Genomic DNA, 12,898 nt, shown 5'->3' with positions numbered 1-12,898 from the left:
GCGGCAGGAGCAGAGGAGTTTTTCAGAGCTCAAGTTGATGAAAACATACCTGAGGTCACAAATATAGGCAGCTTGATTTATAGAACTTTTTTTTTAAATAAACCGTCCCCATCTGCACATCTGCTCCGCCTTACTGATCTCACCTCCTGTGTTATTGAGTGTACTTGTTTTTTTATTTCTTAATTTTATACTTATTTCTGTAATCCCCTTCTGCGAAGGTTTCAGTGCAGTACTTTGTAAGTTATGATTTGCTAGAATTGGGAAGTACCAGAGATCCTGTTTATTATTATTTATTGTTATAAATGCTCCTTTTTACTATTTTCAATGTGAAAATACGTCATCGTTTTACCGTTTTGTAAACTGTGTGCCTTGTGTTCTTCTTAATGTTATTTTTTATGTATTCTGCAAAGCTGGTTCATAAAACTTTTTAGTTGAACGATTAACAAATATATTGACAATTAATTAATGATAATAACTAATAATAGGCGCTAATAATAGTAGTGTCTGTGCAAATTGTGATCAGATCTGGAGGGAGTCTTGCCAGGGCGGGCTCTGAACTCATCCAGTCCTTATCAGTGTACCAATACCGCCGTCTGCACCTGGATATTACAATAAAACAGCTGTATCCTGTTTCTTTGTTTCTGAAAAGGCTTCACGGGGAATGAACAAAACTCACCGGTTTTAAGCACTTTTGAAAAACAGCTTTTGCGCTTACGACGAATTGGCTGTTTTAAACGGTGGCAAGTGTTGAAGACCCCCCTCTTACATTATTTTAGTCTTTTTAGATTTTACTAACTTTTAAAAAATATATATTAAACGTATAAAGAATTTCCAAATCCAAATACAACCAGAGGATCAGAAACAGGTTCAAGAGAGGAAAAAAAAACATAAACAGAAAAAAAAACAATTAACTGCCAGGGGTAATGCAGTAAATTATGCGATCAATTTGTATTTTTTTACATGTACCAAATGTTTTCCTTGCTTTAAGTTTTACTAACTTCCAGCGGACGTAAAATAAAAAAAAAGTGAACTTATTTTTCCCACCAGAAAGAAGCACCAGGTGGCGCATTAGCGCAAGATCCAGACACCGAATGAGTGGCCTCTTTTTTATTTTTGGAACAGCCAAACAAAATGTTCACACCCGAAGAAGGCTCCACAAACCGAAACGTTGTGTTCTCTTTCTTCTTCTTTTTTTTTCCCCCAGCAGGGAATAAACATATTACTTGTTCCTTTGCAAACAAAATGTTTGTGTTCTTAATCCGTCGCATCGGTGCCACGTCGAGAAGAGGAGGGCTACCTTCACCCCCAGCACACTCTCGGAAAGTGTCACTGACGCTGGGTTTAAAACGGTGCTTTTCATACCAGGAGCTCAAATCCAAGTGCGTGTGCACCCCCCCGACACGGGCCGGCGGAGGGGTGGGTGTTGCAGGGGGGGTCCAGGGGGATCCGGAAGCGGCGCCGGAGTGATGGAGGCGCGCGCGGCCAATCGCGTGGCGGCGGGGGCGGAAGGGCTCCTCGCGCAGGCAGCCCAGGGTGATGCTGCAGCGGCTGGAGCTGCAGCCGGGAGAAAGTTACCTGCGCGGCGCCGTCAGGGGAGGCTCCGACCTGCGCCGGCTTCTCCTTCGCTGCTGTCGCTCCGGCTTCCGTAGGAAATGAAAGGCGACGTTTCCCTCCCCCGCCCCGATAACGGTGAGACGTCTTTCTCAAACTGTCGGGGAGAAAAGCGAAGCTCGTTATCTTTTCCGGGCGAGGTAGTGCGACGCAGCTGTCATGTCTCTGGTGTTTTAACGATGCCAGGGAGCGAGGATCCGACCTTCAAGTCAGCAAAGGTTCCCGAAAGTGTGCTGCTGGGGGTGAGCTCTAAAGAAACTCGCTGAGACGGGGCTGTTTCAGTAAAAATGTGGCAGCTTTTATAGGCTCGCGTTCACATTGCATAGTTGCCAGGAAAAAAAGTCCAACCGAAACGTTCCTGGAATAGAGACTGTAACGCATACGGCCTCCATTGCTTGATGTATGCAAATTATAAAGTCAGGGACGAAAAAACATCAGCCACGTAGTCAGGACTGTGTGCTTGTCTGGAGCTCAGCGAGCAGTGTAAGACAGAAAGCCTTACCTCCTGTCGTCTTACTTAGGCACTGTACTTGTTGTACAGTTAACGTGCATGCTCTGCAGTTCTTGAGCACACGCACCAAAGCATTGTGCGCACTATAGCAGACGGATCGCCCAAATAAAATGAGTGCTCGCTGCATTTACTCAAATCAAGTACTCCGATAGTAACTTATTAAGATTTTGGTGTCGCTTTGAATAATTAATCATCCCGGACTGTCCGTGGTACGCTGGAGCGCCTTTGACGGTTGTCCAGGCAGGACCGCAAGCTCATTGAGTTGGTGGGCAGTGAGGCGATTAAAGCCCTGTTGAATGTCACGCCTGATGAAGAGCTCACAGACGAGCCAGAGGTTCCAAAACCTGGGAAGCAGCACTGCTGACCCCCACACAGGGCACCCAGGTAGACGCGTACATTTACGCACACTGTGGATGATACACACAGGAGCCAGCACAGACACATCGGGCCCTGGGTGTGCAGGTACTAGAACTGGGCTTGACTGTTCAAACAAATATCCCACAGAACATGCAAATTCCCACACCACTGCAAGAAAGCGGGAAGGACAGGATCAGGAAAAGGTCTGTCGCTGGTATTTTCGAAATGGGTGTGCAGCTGTCTTGCACCTTGGCCGAAGGACAAAGTCTTGGAGGTTATTGAGATACTTTCGTGGAGGAGAAACAGGAACTGCTTTCCTGATGGTGAGAGGCGTGTTTGAGGGCTGTTGTTGACTCCCTTTGTGACCGTCCGTCCAGGTACGATGGACAGAACTGTGGCCACAGGTTCTGTCTTTTCAGTTACAAATGTCAGGGCTGCTTGTTCATACTGTACGATGGGGGGGGGGGAGGTCTTTTGATTTGAGGGCTTTCTTCTCATCTCACTGCTTGGCCTTCTGCCTCGCGGAGAGGCTGGATCATCACCCCGACACACGCTCGCCCTCAGATAAAGGCGCCTTTGTGACCCCGGTCCTCGTGAGAGCCTGCTAGTACAGGGGCGGACCAGGGGGTCTGCATCACAGGTAGTGTGATGAGCTGCCTAGGACCCCACAAAATGCTTTCCTTCATTGGCTGCAGATTTATTTAAAGAAAAACAACAATGAAGGTACTACAGTTTGAAAGATTAAAAAAATGGAGGCAAATGTACTTCCCTGCATGGTTGCATTTATAAATAAAGGGTAGGGTCATATACAGCAGGGGTTTCCAGCTTTCATCCTGGGAGGGCTATAGGTGTATTTATGTAATACATATAATGTGTATAACTTATACTGTGCACGTAACTTTAATCCTTTATTTTGATAGACGGGGAACTCTTGTAAGTCATACAGTAGAGTTTATTTAGGCAAGAAGAAGAAAGAAACATTGTTTCCTTTTTTCTCTTTTCAGCATGCAATAAACCTATTACTGCTTCCTTTATTTAGCCAAGTCCTGTTAGGGAAAATGACTGTCAACTGCTGTGACCTTGTAGTACGTACAGTATTTTACTGATCGCAGCTGAGAACAAATCAGAATTGTATTAACCTGCTTTTAGCAATTTCAAGTTAAAATAATTTGCTTTTAAACATTACTGATATATGAGGTTATATGATTGGTAGTTTCCCAAACTGAAGAAAGCATGTAAAAATACAATTATTAAACACACTTCATTCTTAACAGTAAAATGTAGTTCCATTCCACTGCTCATTTTTTTAACTCATTTTTTAAAATCTTTATTTAAAATTTATTAATGGGGATTAATTAATCCTTATTAACTAATGAATAATTAAAGACTAATTAATAAATAATTCTAAGAACATACACTATGGCACATATTAACAACTATACTGAGCATGTTCAATACTTCATATATAACTGCACAGTTTTAATTTCCAAAGACAGAACACCGACTGCCACCTCAGTAATAACATTTTAGAAGCTGAGTCACTGTTTTGATGCTGGTTGTTTTTGCTTTATGTTTGCAAATGAAATGAGATAACTTATGCAAATTTTTGCAGAAGCAGATACAGTTCATCCACATTACCTGCAGGCGAAAAGCATGTTTATGAAAAATAACCACAGCCGAAGGAGCTAACAATGTACCTGTTCAGATTACCAAGCCCATTTTCCAGCTCCTCTCTCGTTCTGGGCATTGTGCCTGAGAGCATTTAACCAGAATGCACAGATGAGCGTTGGCGCTCGGGAAGAGATAGGAGAGACCGCTTAAATAATGGCTGATTGTTCATTTAGAATATCGTTCCTGGGGGTACCCAGTGTCGGATGGTTTTCATTTCATCTGAACTCTCACTCTCCGGGGATTTTAGATGAGTTTTATTGATCATGCAGGATGGTACTGGTGAACATGCTCAGTTGTGAGCTTCAGGATCACTGCACGTTAAGGGTAGGGTTTTCGCCAGTTCACCCTACAGAACAGTATGCAGGCTTTCCTCAGCTTGCCTGCTACTGTTTTTGCACTCAGAGGTCCGTTCCCGACGAGCAGACACAGCTGGGTACGACAGTGTATTAAACGTCTCCAGCAGAGGTTTGACTGGTTGCATTTCAGTCAGTTCCAGCGCTCAGAAACGGACTCAGGGCTGATACCAATTACGGATCCTTTTGGGCCTTTTAAGAGCCTGAAGCAAATAAAAAAAAAACAGAAAAGCGAAGTCGATTAGCCTGCAGTTAAGGACTTGGCTGGAGTGAAAACACAGAAGACACCAGACTCTCCCATAACCAGGGTGGGGAAACACTGAGCCGGAAGAATCGAAGTGTGAAATGACAAAATCAGAATTTTATTTCCGCTAAATAAAATGCCGACTGCGAGAGTGGAGGTTGCAAGGTGACCTGTAATATTTAGTGGAATGCAGAAGAGCAAGTATGTGATACAGGTGATGCTAAAGGTCTTCTCCTGTTTTTTTTCTTCCAGAGGACCTGTCATGAAGAATGAGTTGTGTGGGTCTTTGACCAGACCTCCAGCCAGGAGTGACGCGTTCCTTGCCCTGGGATACTATGACCATTGTTGGGACGTGTTGGAGTGAAACGTGTCTAGGGCCTGTCCTCTGCGACTCTCAGCCTCTCGGAGATCCCTTCTGCTCATGGGAGCACTTGTACTCGTTAACGAAAGAAAACAGATTCCTCCCCTTCCTTGAGAGTGTGAAGCATTTTTGTGGGACATCGCGCCGAGAACATTAATTGCCAGGGCTGTAAGAGGGCGCCTCCTGCCCTCCGGCCCGCTGCTCCTGGTCTTCCTTTAGATGGTTTCCTCATCCATCATGGGCTCCTGCCCCCGGTTCTGCTCCGTCTCCCGGAAGGTCAAGTTCTTCGTGCTGCTGGTGGGCGGCGTCGCGCTCCTGGCCTGGATCAGCACTCTCAGCAGCGTCAGCCACCCCGTCCAGGATGAGCCCCGGCTGGCGCGGCCGCCGGCGGGGACGGGGGGGGGGGAGGGGCACACGGTCATCAAGGAGGCAGCGAGGGACGCCGGGGAGCCCGGGCCGGGGCCAGCCGGGACCTCCGCCCTCGCCCCCTCCCCGGCTCGCCTGCAGCCCTGCCCTCAGCAGTCCCCGCTTCTCCGTGAGTGCTTGTCCTGTTCTTTCGGGGCGTGGCGTGGTCCACAGCCTGGGAGGTTGTCCGCTGGTGCTCTGAAGTGCAGTGGCCGTGCAGTCTGCTGGGTGCCGCGTGTTGTATTGGCGGTGCTGGGTGTACAGGGCACCCTGTTGTCACGCGAGCTGAGACTGAGGCATTGAGCTCGCGCTGTGTGCCTGCCCGACACATTGCATGCTGTGTTGTTATTCCTCTTGGGGCTCCATCGAGGCTGGGTGCACGTGCCTGCTCTCCTCAGCTGTGCGGGGTCCTCTCTGCTGAGTTGTTGTTGACTCGGACTGTCTGCCGGCATTGTTGTAAGTGTGAGTCAAGCTGTAGAAGTACTGGCGCTTCCTCAGTCAGAATACGGTGGAGGGCGAGTCCCTCTGAGCGGGCCCAGACTCCGCTCTTCCTCTCCCTCCTGTTCTTCCCAAGCCCTGAGCTCGTGGCGCGGCCCCTGGCCGGGCGGAGCCGAGGTCAGCGCGATCCGGGTGTGTGCTTGCAGGCGGCCCGCTGGCGCTGTCCTTCCAGCCCTCGCTGACGCTGGGCGCCGTGCGGCGGGAGAACGGGCAGGTGGCGGCCGGGCAGTACCGGCCCGAGGCGTGCGTGGCGCGGCAGAGCGTGGCCATCCTCATCCCCCACCGGCACCGCGAGAAGCACCTGCTGTACCTGCTGCACCACCTGCACCCCTTCCTGCAGCGGCAGCAGCTGCACTACGCCATCTATGTCATCCACCAGGTACTGCGCCCCCCATTCGCCTGCATGTGCACCCCCTGTGCGGCTCAGGGTTTCGGCTAGGTAATAATAATGGGGATCATAATTCAGGACACTCCACTCAAAGCGCTTTACGGGTCATGGGGATCCCCTCCACCACCACCAGTGTGCAGCCCCACCTGGATGATGCTCCGGCAGCCAGAGCGCGCCAGTCCACTCCCCACACACCAGCTCTCAGTGGGGAGGAGAGCAGAGCGATGAAGCCAGTTTAGGGGGCATCCTTCTCAGAACGTTACGTTACGTGTAACTCCCGTAAAAACCTTCCGAACTCCAGGGTGTCAAAGTGTCGCCTTGAATTAGTGTGGAACCGGTTCCCTACACAACAATTAAAGTGGTCACTCTGTTTAAACTGCTCTGCAGGCACCCCTCTAGCCTCCTCAAGCCCCACCAGTGAGCCGATTGCCACTGCGTGGTTAGGATGGGAATTGGACATAGAGCTCACACGTCACCTGGGGCTGGTGCAGCTGATCAGTCTGAGTCATGGCTTCTCCTGCCTGCGGTCCTGGCCTTTTATGTAGGTCTGAAGTAGTCTCTTTCATCTTGCTAAGACAGATCTCAAGCCACCTTTCCTCCGTTTCAGTCATTTTCTTTTGTCTTGTAGTTGGCAGTTTATGAACAGGGCAGCAGGGGTTAAGACGTCCCTAAGCTCTCCTCCTGGGAGAGGACGTAGGAAGGGCCGCTGCAGTGGAAGCGCCGCGTGCCTCCCGTCTGAGCGCGTGTTTGTGTTTGTGACTCCTGGGTCAGGCGGGCGGGGAGATGTTCAACCGGGCCAAGCTGCTGAATGTGGGCTACCTGGAGGCCCTGAAGGACTACGACTGGCAGTGCTTCGTCTTCCACGACGTGGACCTGGTCCCGGAGAATGACTACAACCTGTACAGGTGTGACGACCAGCCCAAGCACCTGGTTGTTGGCCGCAACGCCACCGGATACAAGTGAGTGCGGTGTGGGAGGCTGGAGTGGGCCTGTCCGGGCCCGCGAGGCAGTGATCCTTTCACCTGCTGGGTTTTTCCTGTCTTCTTGGAGGTGGTGTGTATGTCATTGGGGAAAGTCCTGTTCCCTCCATTTTGCACAGCGAACCTTGGAGGCTAGCCTGGGGGCTAACATGGTAATACTGGCTCAGAATGTAGTATTGACATGTTCTCTCATAAACAAACAGAGCCACGTCACAGCTTGTCCTGGTTTCACTAGATTTCAGGAGACTAGAGGGCCTTCAGGCTCGTTTTTCTTATGAACCTGGTTTGTCAGATGCAGCGGTTTCTTGGACAGACAGGGGCGCCTCATGCCTGCGTGCTCCGATCGGGAGATTCTGAGAAGTTACATTCATAATAGTAGTGACCCGAAAGACAACGGCTTCTCTGTCTAACCTCGCAGGCTGCGTTATAAGGGCTATTTCGGAGGGGTGACGGCCCTGACGAAGCAGCAGTTCTCCACGGTGAACGGCTTTTCCAACACGTACTGGGGCTGGGGCGGCGAGGACGACGACCTCCGCATTCGGTGAGATCTGCGGCCCTGCGCCCCGACGTCGCCGAGCACGCTTCTTCGAAACGGCTCCCGTACATTGCCGGCTGTCGCCCCGAATTCCTCCCGGTTCCCTTGCTCGGCGAGTAAAAAGGCGAGTAGCCCCCTGCATGGGGTCTCGCACCTCGCTGAGAGACCGTCGGGGTCTTTAAAGGGAACGAGAGCCGAGAAAAATGTTCACCTCCGCGTCACTTAGATGCTGTACTGAAGTGTCTGTGAAACTTGAATTAGCTCTCAAAGGAAAATTGTGAAACATTTGTCATAGCAGGGTTTACAATCTCAGTAGCAACTGGATATCTGCCTACTCATGATAAAACATTCACACCTTATCTGGCAACAGAAGACTAACACAAGAAGAGGCTGTAAAAGTTAATACATGACTGATTGTCCACACCCCTCCTTTAAGACTCTTGCCCTTTGTATCAGCCGCATGTATATACTTCACCCCAGGGTGCAGGAGTAGAGTATAGATGCTGTTGTAATAGTATGCTCTTCGTATGGATGCCATATGTCCATCCCCTCCTCCAAATTCAACATTTCCTGTGTTAGCAGTTCTTGTGCTATATACAGTACACAGTGGTGCCAGTTCCTCCCAGTTTCGAGTCAATTAGCACTTTACACCCTTTCATGAAAAAGCCTAACAGCCGAGGAAAAAATGGAGGTTCCTCAGGGGATGTGAGATTTCGGCCAGGGTTGTTTTGAGGAAGGAGAGTCCTAACCCAAAAGAGATATTCTGTTCCTTTATTTCCCATTGGAATTTTTTTAAATAAATGTGGAATAGATGAAAAAATCAGGACATGGAAACCAAATTCAATTATAATTTACTAAACTCTCAATATTTCAGCACAGAAAAAAATATTTGAAAGCACATATCAGCACATCAAAGGAGACACTGAATAATTGAATGTTGATTGTAATGTAAACATTAATTAAAAAATCCATACAGATAAACTATCCTCTCGCTACTTAAAAGATGTGACAGACAGCTATTAAACTGATGATAATCATTGCTCATTTGTTTTCTTTACTGCGTTATATGTAAATTTGAGGAAGTTTCTCTAAACCTTATAATCTTTATTGTTACCAAATAATCAGAATAGTGTAATATAATACCGTGTTCTATATTCAGTTGGGAATTAAACTACTAAAATGGAAAATCCCAGATTCTTCCCTCTTTATAAATATATATAATTAACATCACTACCCAGTTCACACTTTACTCCAACAACACCAGCAGCTACTAGTAAGGTCAAATTCCATTTGATTGAGTCACCCCTTGGTTTTACTCATAAATGTATTTCCACATGTACGAGAGATCAGGTAGATAACATTTTTAGTACATGAAGTAACCCCTTTTAAAAAGATTTTTACTTCCGTGAGGACCTCTAAAGGAGTCGGCGTTCTTTGTGTTATTGCGTCTGAACCGTTCAGGAAAGGGTAAACGATACGAGCAACGAGCTGCTCCTCTGGACCTGCCACCATCAGGCCAGTCAGCTCGTCCTGCAGGGACACCCCGCACGGATAGCACTGCACGCCTGCAGTGTCCCAGAGGCCACAGGGGGCGCTGTGTCACTGAGAGCCGGCAATCCCATCCTGCCCTCTGTGTGCTGCTCGGGGTATCCCAGCCACAGTCGGCTAGGGACATAGTCTAGGCTCGAACCCGGGATGATGGAACTCAGTCTGTCTGTTGTTTTTATGCGTTGCCCAGAAGCTGGGCCCAGGGGGACTGAGCGCCTTGTTGCTGAAGGACAGTGTCGTTTTCCTCTTGATTGAAATGTTCGCATCTCTCACGAGGGACTAGTCGTTCTGTTTCTACTGTGCGGATATGTCGCTTTCCCACAGAGTGGAGCTTCACAAGATGAAGATTGTCCGGCCACCTCCCAAGATTGCTCGCTACACCATGATCTTCCACACCCGGGACAGTGGCAACGAGGTGAACAAGGACAGGTGAGCACGGACATGGACTCAGGGGACAGGTGTGTGTGCTGTAGAGGACAGAGGGGGGACAGACGGGTGTGTGTGCTGTAGAGGACACAGGGGGGACAGAGGGGTGTGTGTGCTGTAGAGGACAGAGGGGGGACAGATGGGTGTGTGTGCTTTAGGGCAGGACAGACGGGTCTGGTTTGCAGCTAAAGGAACCATTATTTTGCTTACTGTGAACAATGCTCCTTACTTTGAATTGTGCTGCGATCTTTCCAGGAAGTTCCAAATCAACATTAGATATTTATTTCAGGCGCATTACAGGTGCTGTTTAGTAGCAATTGTTGGAATGGAGACTGGATCAATGCTCTCACGTCGTTGTGCCTCCTGTTTCCCGTGGGCTTTCTGCTTCATTGTTAACTGCTTCTTCTGAGGAAAATGCCACGTCCCATTCCTCAGTGCCTTTTGAGCACTTTCAGATACTTGAATCAAGTCTCCTTGTGGTCTTCTCGCTTCGAGGCTAGAAGACTCAGTTCTCTGGGTGCGCTTGAGCAAGGTCTCAATCAGGAACCAGCCAAGTAGATCGAGATTTTGGTAATCTGTTGGTGGATATCGTGGACATGCTGATGCCTGTTGTTTGTGGTGGTAGGGCTCCCCCTTGTGGAATGAGGAAGAACTATCATCAAGCCAGACCCGACTACATCACTGTAACATAAAAAGTGATGCGGCGCTGCAGCTCTTTTCCTGGCATTGTCAATGCATTGCCTAAACGATCCAGGTGCTGTGTGAATAAAATAGTCCTGAGAAATAGGTAATCCTCTTTATGCTGTAAATCTAGCTGAGACGCTTAAAAAAAACGTATAAGGACGGGAACGCAGGATAAAGAGAAAACCAGTCAAGTTTTAACTGAGGTTCTGCAGTCCCACGTTTTTCTTGTGAAGGTCGTGAATACAGCAGTACAGCGCGGTTCAGAGCCGTACAGAGCTGTGTAGGTCGGGCAGAGGAAGGGGCTCCGCTAGCTGACGCCGGGCTGACCCGTGTGCTGTCGTGCGCAGGATGCGGCTGCTCAGCCGGACCCCTCGGATGTGGAGGCTGGACGGCCTGAGCTCCTGCGAGTACAAGCTGCTGTCCGTGGAGAGAGCGCCTCTCTACGTCAACATCACCGTGGACATCGGCCGCCCGCCCCCCCACGCCTGAGGCCATCCTACCGCGGGGGGGGGCGGAAGGTGCCTGCTGGACCAGGAGGGGCTGTGACCCACCAGACACTACAATCACCATGAGCGCCAGGGGTCCGAGTCTCTCCCGCTGCAAACCCGGAGCGCAGCCCGGGCACCGCGAACTGCTGACCGCCCGCAGGAGCGGTGTGAGAGGCGAGTGTACTGGGAAGAGAGCCCGGCCGCTCAGCTACGCATCTCGAACTCTTTTCCTTATCTCATTTTTTATTTGTCTTTTTTAATTCACGCGGCTTCGCGCAACGCTACCGTAGTTGTAGCACAGCTCATTTTGTGCACTGTAACAGGCTCCGAGAATGTACTTTTTTTGAGGAGGGGTGGGTGCGGGGCGGGGGGTGGGAGGCAAACTGTTACTTGAACCGGGGTTAGAAAATCTGGGTTTTTCAGAGCTTCGCTGTTGTCGAAGTTTGTTTTTTTTTTTTTCCAGGGTGCAAAGAGGGTGACTTTTGTTTTATGTGTGGGCGTTCCGGTTTTAGTGTTCAGAAGAGATCTCATGCCGTGGGTGGTGTTTGGATGCAGCGGGAGGGTAAAGATGGGGCAGACTGCGTCTGTCACAAAGACGAGTAAAGCCATGGTCTCTTGCTCTTCTGACTCTGGCTGTTTCACTGCTGGCCTGAGCGGGCTGGCTGTCTCTGTTCACAGACACGGTAGTTCGCTCTTCGGAAGAACCCTCTATGAATCTTTTGACGGCACCCCCCGCCCTTCACTCGTACAGAAATGCGAGACGGCGTTTGCACGGTGCTCAGAATGACAAACGGATGCATTCCACAAATGTGTGTGTATATATATATAATTTTACATTTTACGCTCTTGCAACTTACACAAGATGTCTTTCTCCCTGGAATGAAAACAGAAAGACCACGAAAACACGGCGTTATGAATGACAGCAGTGAAGAAAACGTTATCCTTCTGTCCCTCACTTAAAGTAACACAGGTGAGCTACTGCTGCCCTCACAAGAGCTGAGCGCAGAGAACGAGGCTGGGCCTGGCTCTAGTGGGCACTGGGGGCCGGGGGAGCTCTGCTGATGTGTAAGCGGTGAGACAGCGGGTGGCGCTTCACCTCCGTGCCACAGTTTCCAAGCCAGAGCCCAGGGAAGTGGCCGGGGGTGCTGGAACAGGTGCTGTCCTTCAGAGCAGACGTTGCACTGATGCTGAATTCCGAGTCGTTCGGTCTGAATTTCCCCTTTCGTGCCGCTGGAGAAGCTGTTTCTCCCCCCCCGTGCAGTGGGGGCTGCAGGGTGTCGCCCAGGTGGGGGGGGGGCATGAAGTATAAATTAATAACGCGCTGGTGCCGCCCCCCTTCAGTGGGATTCCCCATCCGGTTGGCCCCTAAGGGACACGAGCACCAAATTCAAACACGGGGGTTTGGGAAACACGCTCGGGTAGATAGCCTGGCTCCAATCAAGGACCAGCTGGAAGAGGACCAAGTAGAAATTAGCTACTAATTAAAAAAAAAAACAGCCTTCTCGTATTTCTATGGCCATTCCGTTACTTACAGGTCTGGGCCGCTGCATAGTTGGGATGGTTTAAGGCTCTTCAATTGTTAATCCTTAAGCTGCATTTATAGCCTGGGGACTTGCAAAGTACACATTCCACTTTAAACCACAAATGTGCGCTTTCGAGCTCGCGGTGAGGTTTCTTTTTTTCTGGTGTGAGTTTAGATCCTAAAAAAAAAGTGTAATGCATACATTGAAACAAAACGCATTCTTCTGCTGCTGTCTCCTGTTTTCTGTGCAAGAATGAGTAGTGGTAGGTCCTACAAAAAAGGCTTTATGGGTACTTGACAATAACAATAGAATAAG

The 12,898-nt window shown here is 49.4% G+C and overlaps 1 protein-coding gene across 3 annotated transcripts; it reads left to right on the top strand.

Moving 5' to 3' along the window:
- Window positions 1-1,460: 1,460 nt before the first annotated feature.
- On the top strand, window positions 1,461-11,680 carry b4galt4 (beta-1,4-galactosyltransferase 4). 3 transcript variants are annotated; one of them, XM_088638530.1, is made up of 7 exons: window positions 1,461-1,689; window positions 5,000-5,643; window positions 6,158-6,390; window positions 7,171-7,358; window positions 7,798-7,920; window positions 9,787-9,891; window positions 10,920-11,680. In XM_088638530.1, the coding sequence occupies exons 2-7, from the start codon at window positions 5,328-5,330 to the stop codon at window positions 11,059-11,061; spliced, it is 1,107 nt and encodes a 368-aa protein (XP_088494656.1). In that variant the 5' UTR covers window positions 1,461-1,689; window positions 5,000-5,327; the 3' UTR covers window positions 11,062-11,680. The 3 variants fall into 3 exon arrangements, with proteins under 3 accessions (XP_088494656.1, XP_088494657.1, XP_088494658.1); XM_088638531.1 differs by lacking the exon at window positions 1,461-1,689 and adding an exon at window positions 1,703-1,853; XM_088638532.1 differs by lacking the exon at window positions 1,461-1,689 and adding an exon at window positions 2,653-2,802.
- Window positions 11,681-12,898: the final 1,218 nt, after the last annotated feature.

The sequence above is a fragment of the Lepisosteus platostomus genome, chromosome 7 (genome assembly GCF_059453375.1).
Source record: "Lepisosteus platostomus isolate fLepPlt1 chromosome 7, fLepPlt1.hap1, whole genome shotgun sequence".
Lineage (NCBI taxonomy): Eukaryota > Metazoa > Chordata > Actinopteri > Semionotiformes > Lepisosteidae > Lepisosteus > Lepisosteus platostomus.
The sequence above is the reverse complement of the archived record's forward strand: the minus strand, read 5'-3'. Positions and strand labels throughout refer to the sequence as shown.

What these genes read in the sequence shown, in the direction of transcription:
- b4galt4 (XM_088638530.1), top strand. Translation starts at nt 5,328, where the DNA reads ATGGTTTCCTCATCCATCATGGGCTCCTGCCCCCGGTTCTGCTCCGTC. An exon ending in GACGACGACCTCCGCATTCG is followed by an intron (nt 7,921 to 9,786) that starts GTGAGATCTGCG and finishes GCTTTCCCACAG; the next exon opens with AGTGGAGCTTCACAAGATGA. An exon ending in AACGAGGTGAACAAGGACAG is followed by an intron (nt 9,892 to 10,919) that starts GTGAGCACGGAC and finishes TGTCGTGCGCAG; the next exon opens with GATGCGGCTGCTCAGCCGGA.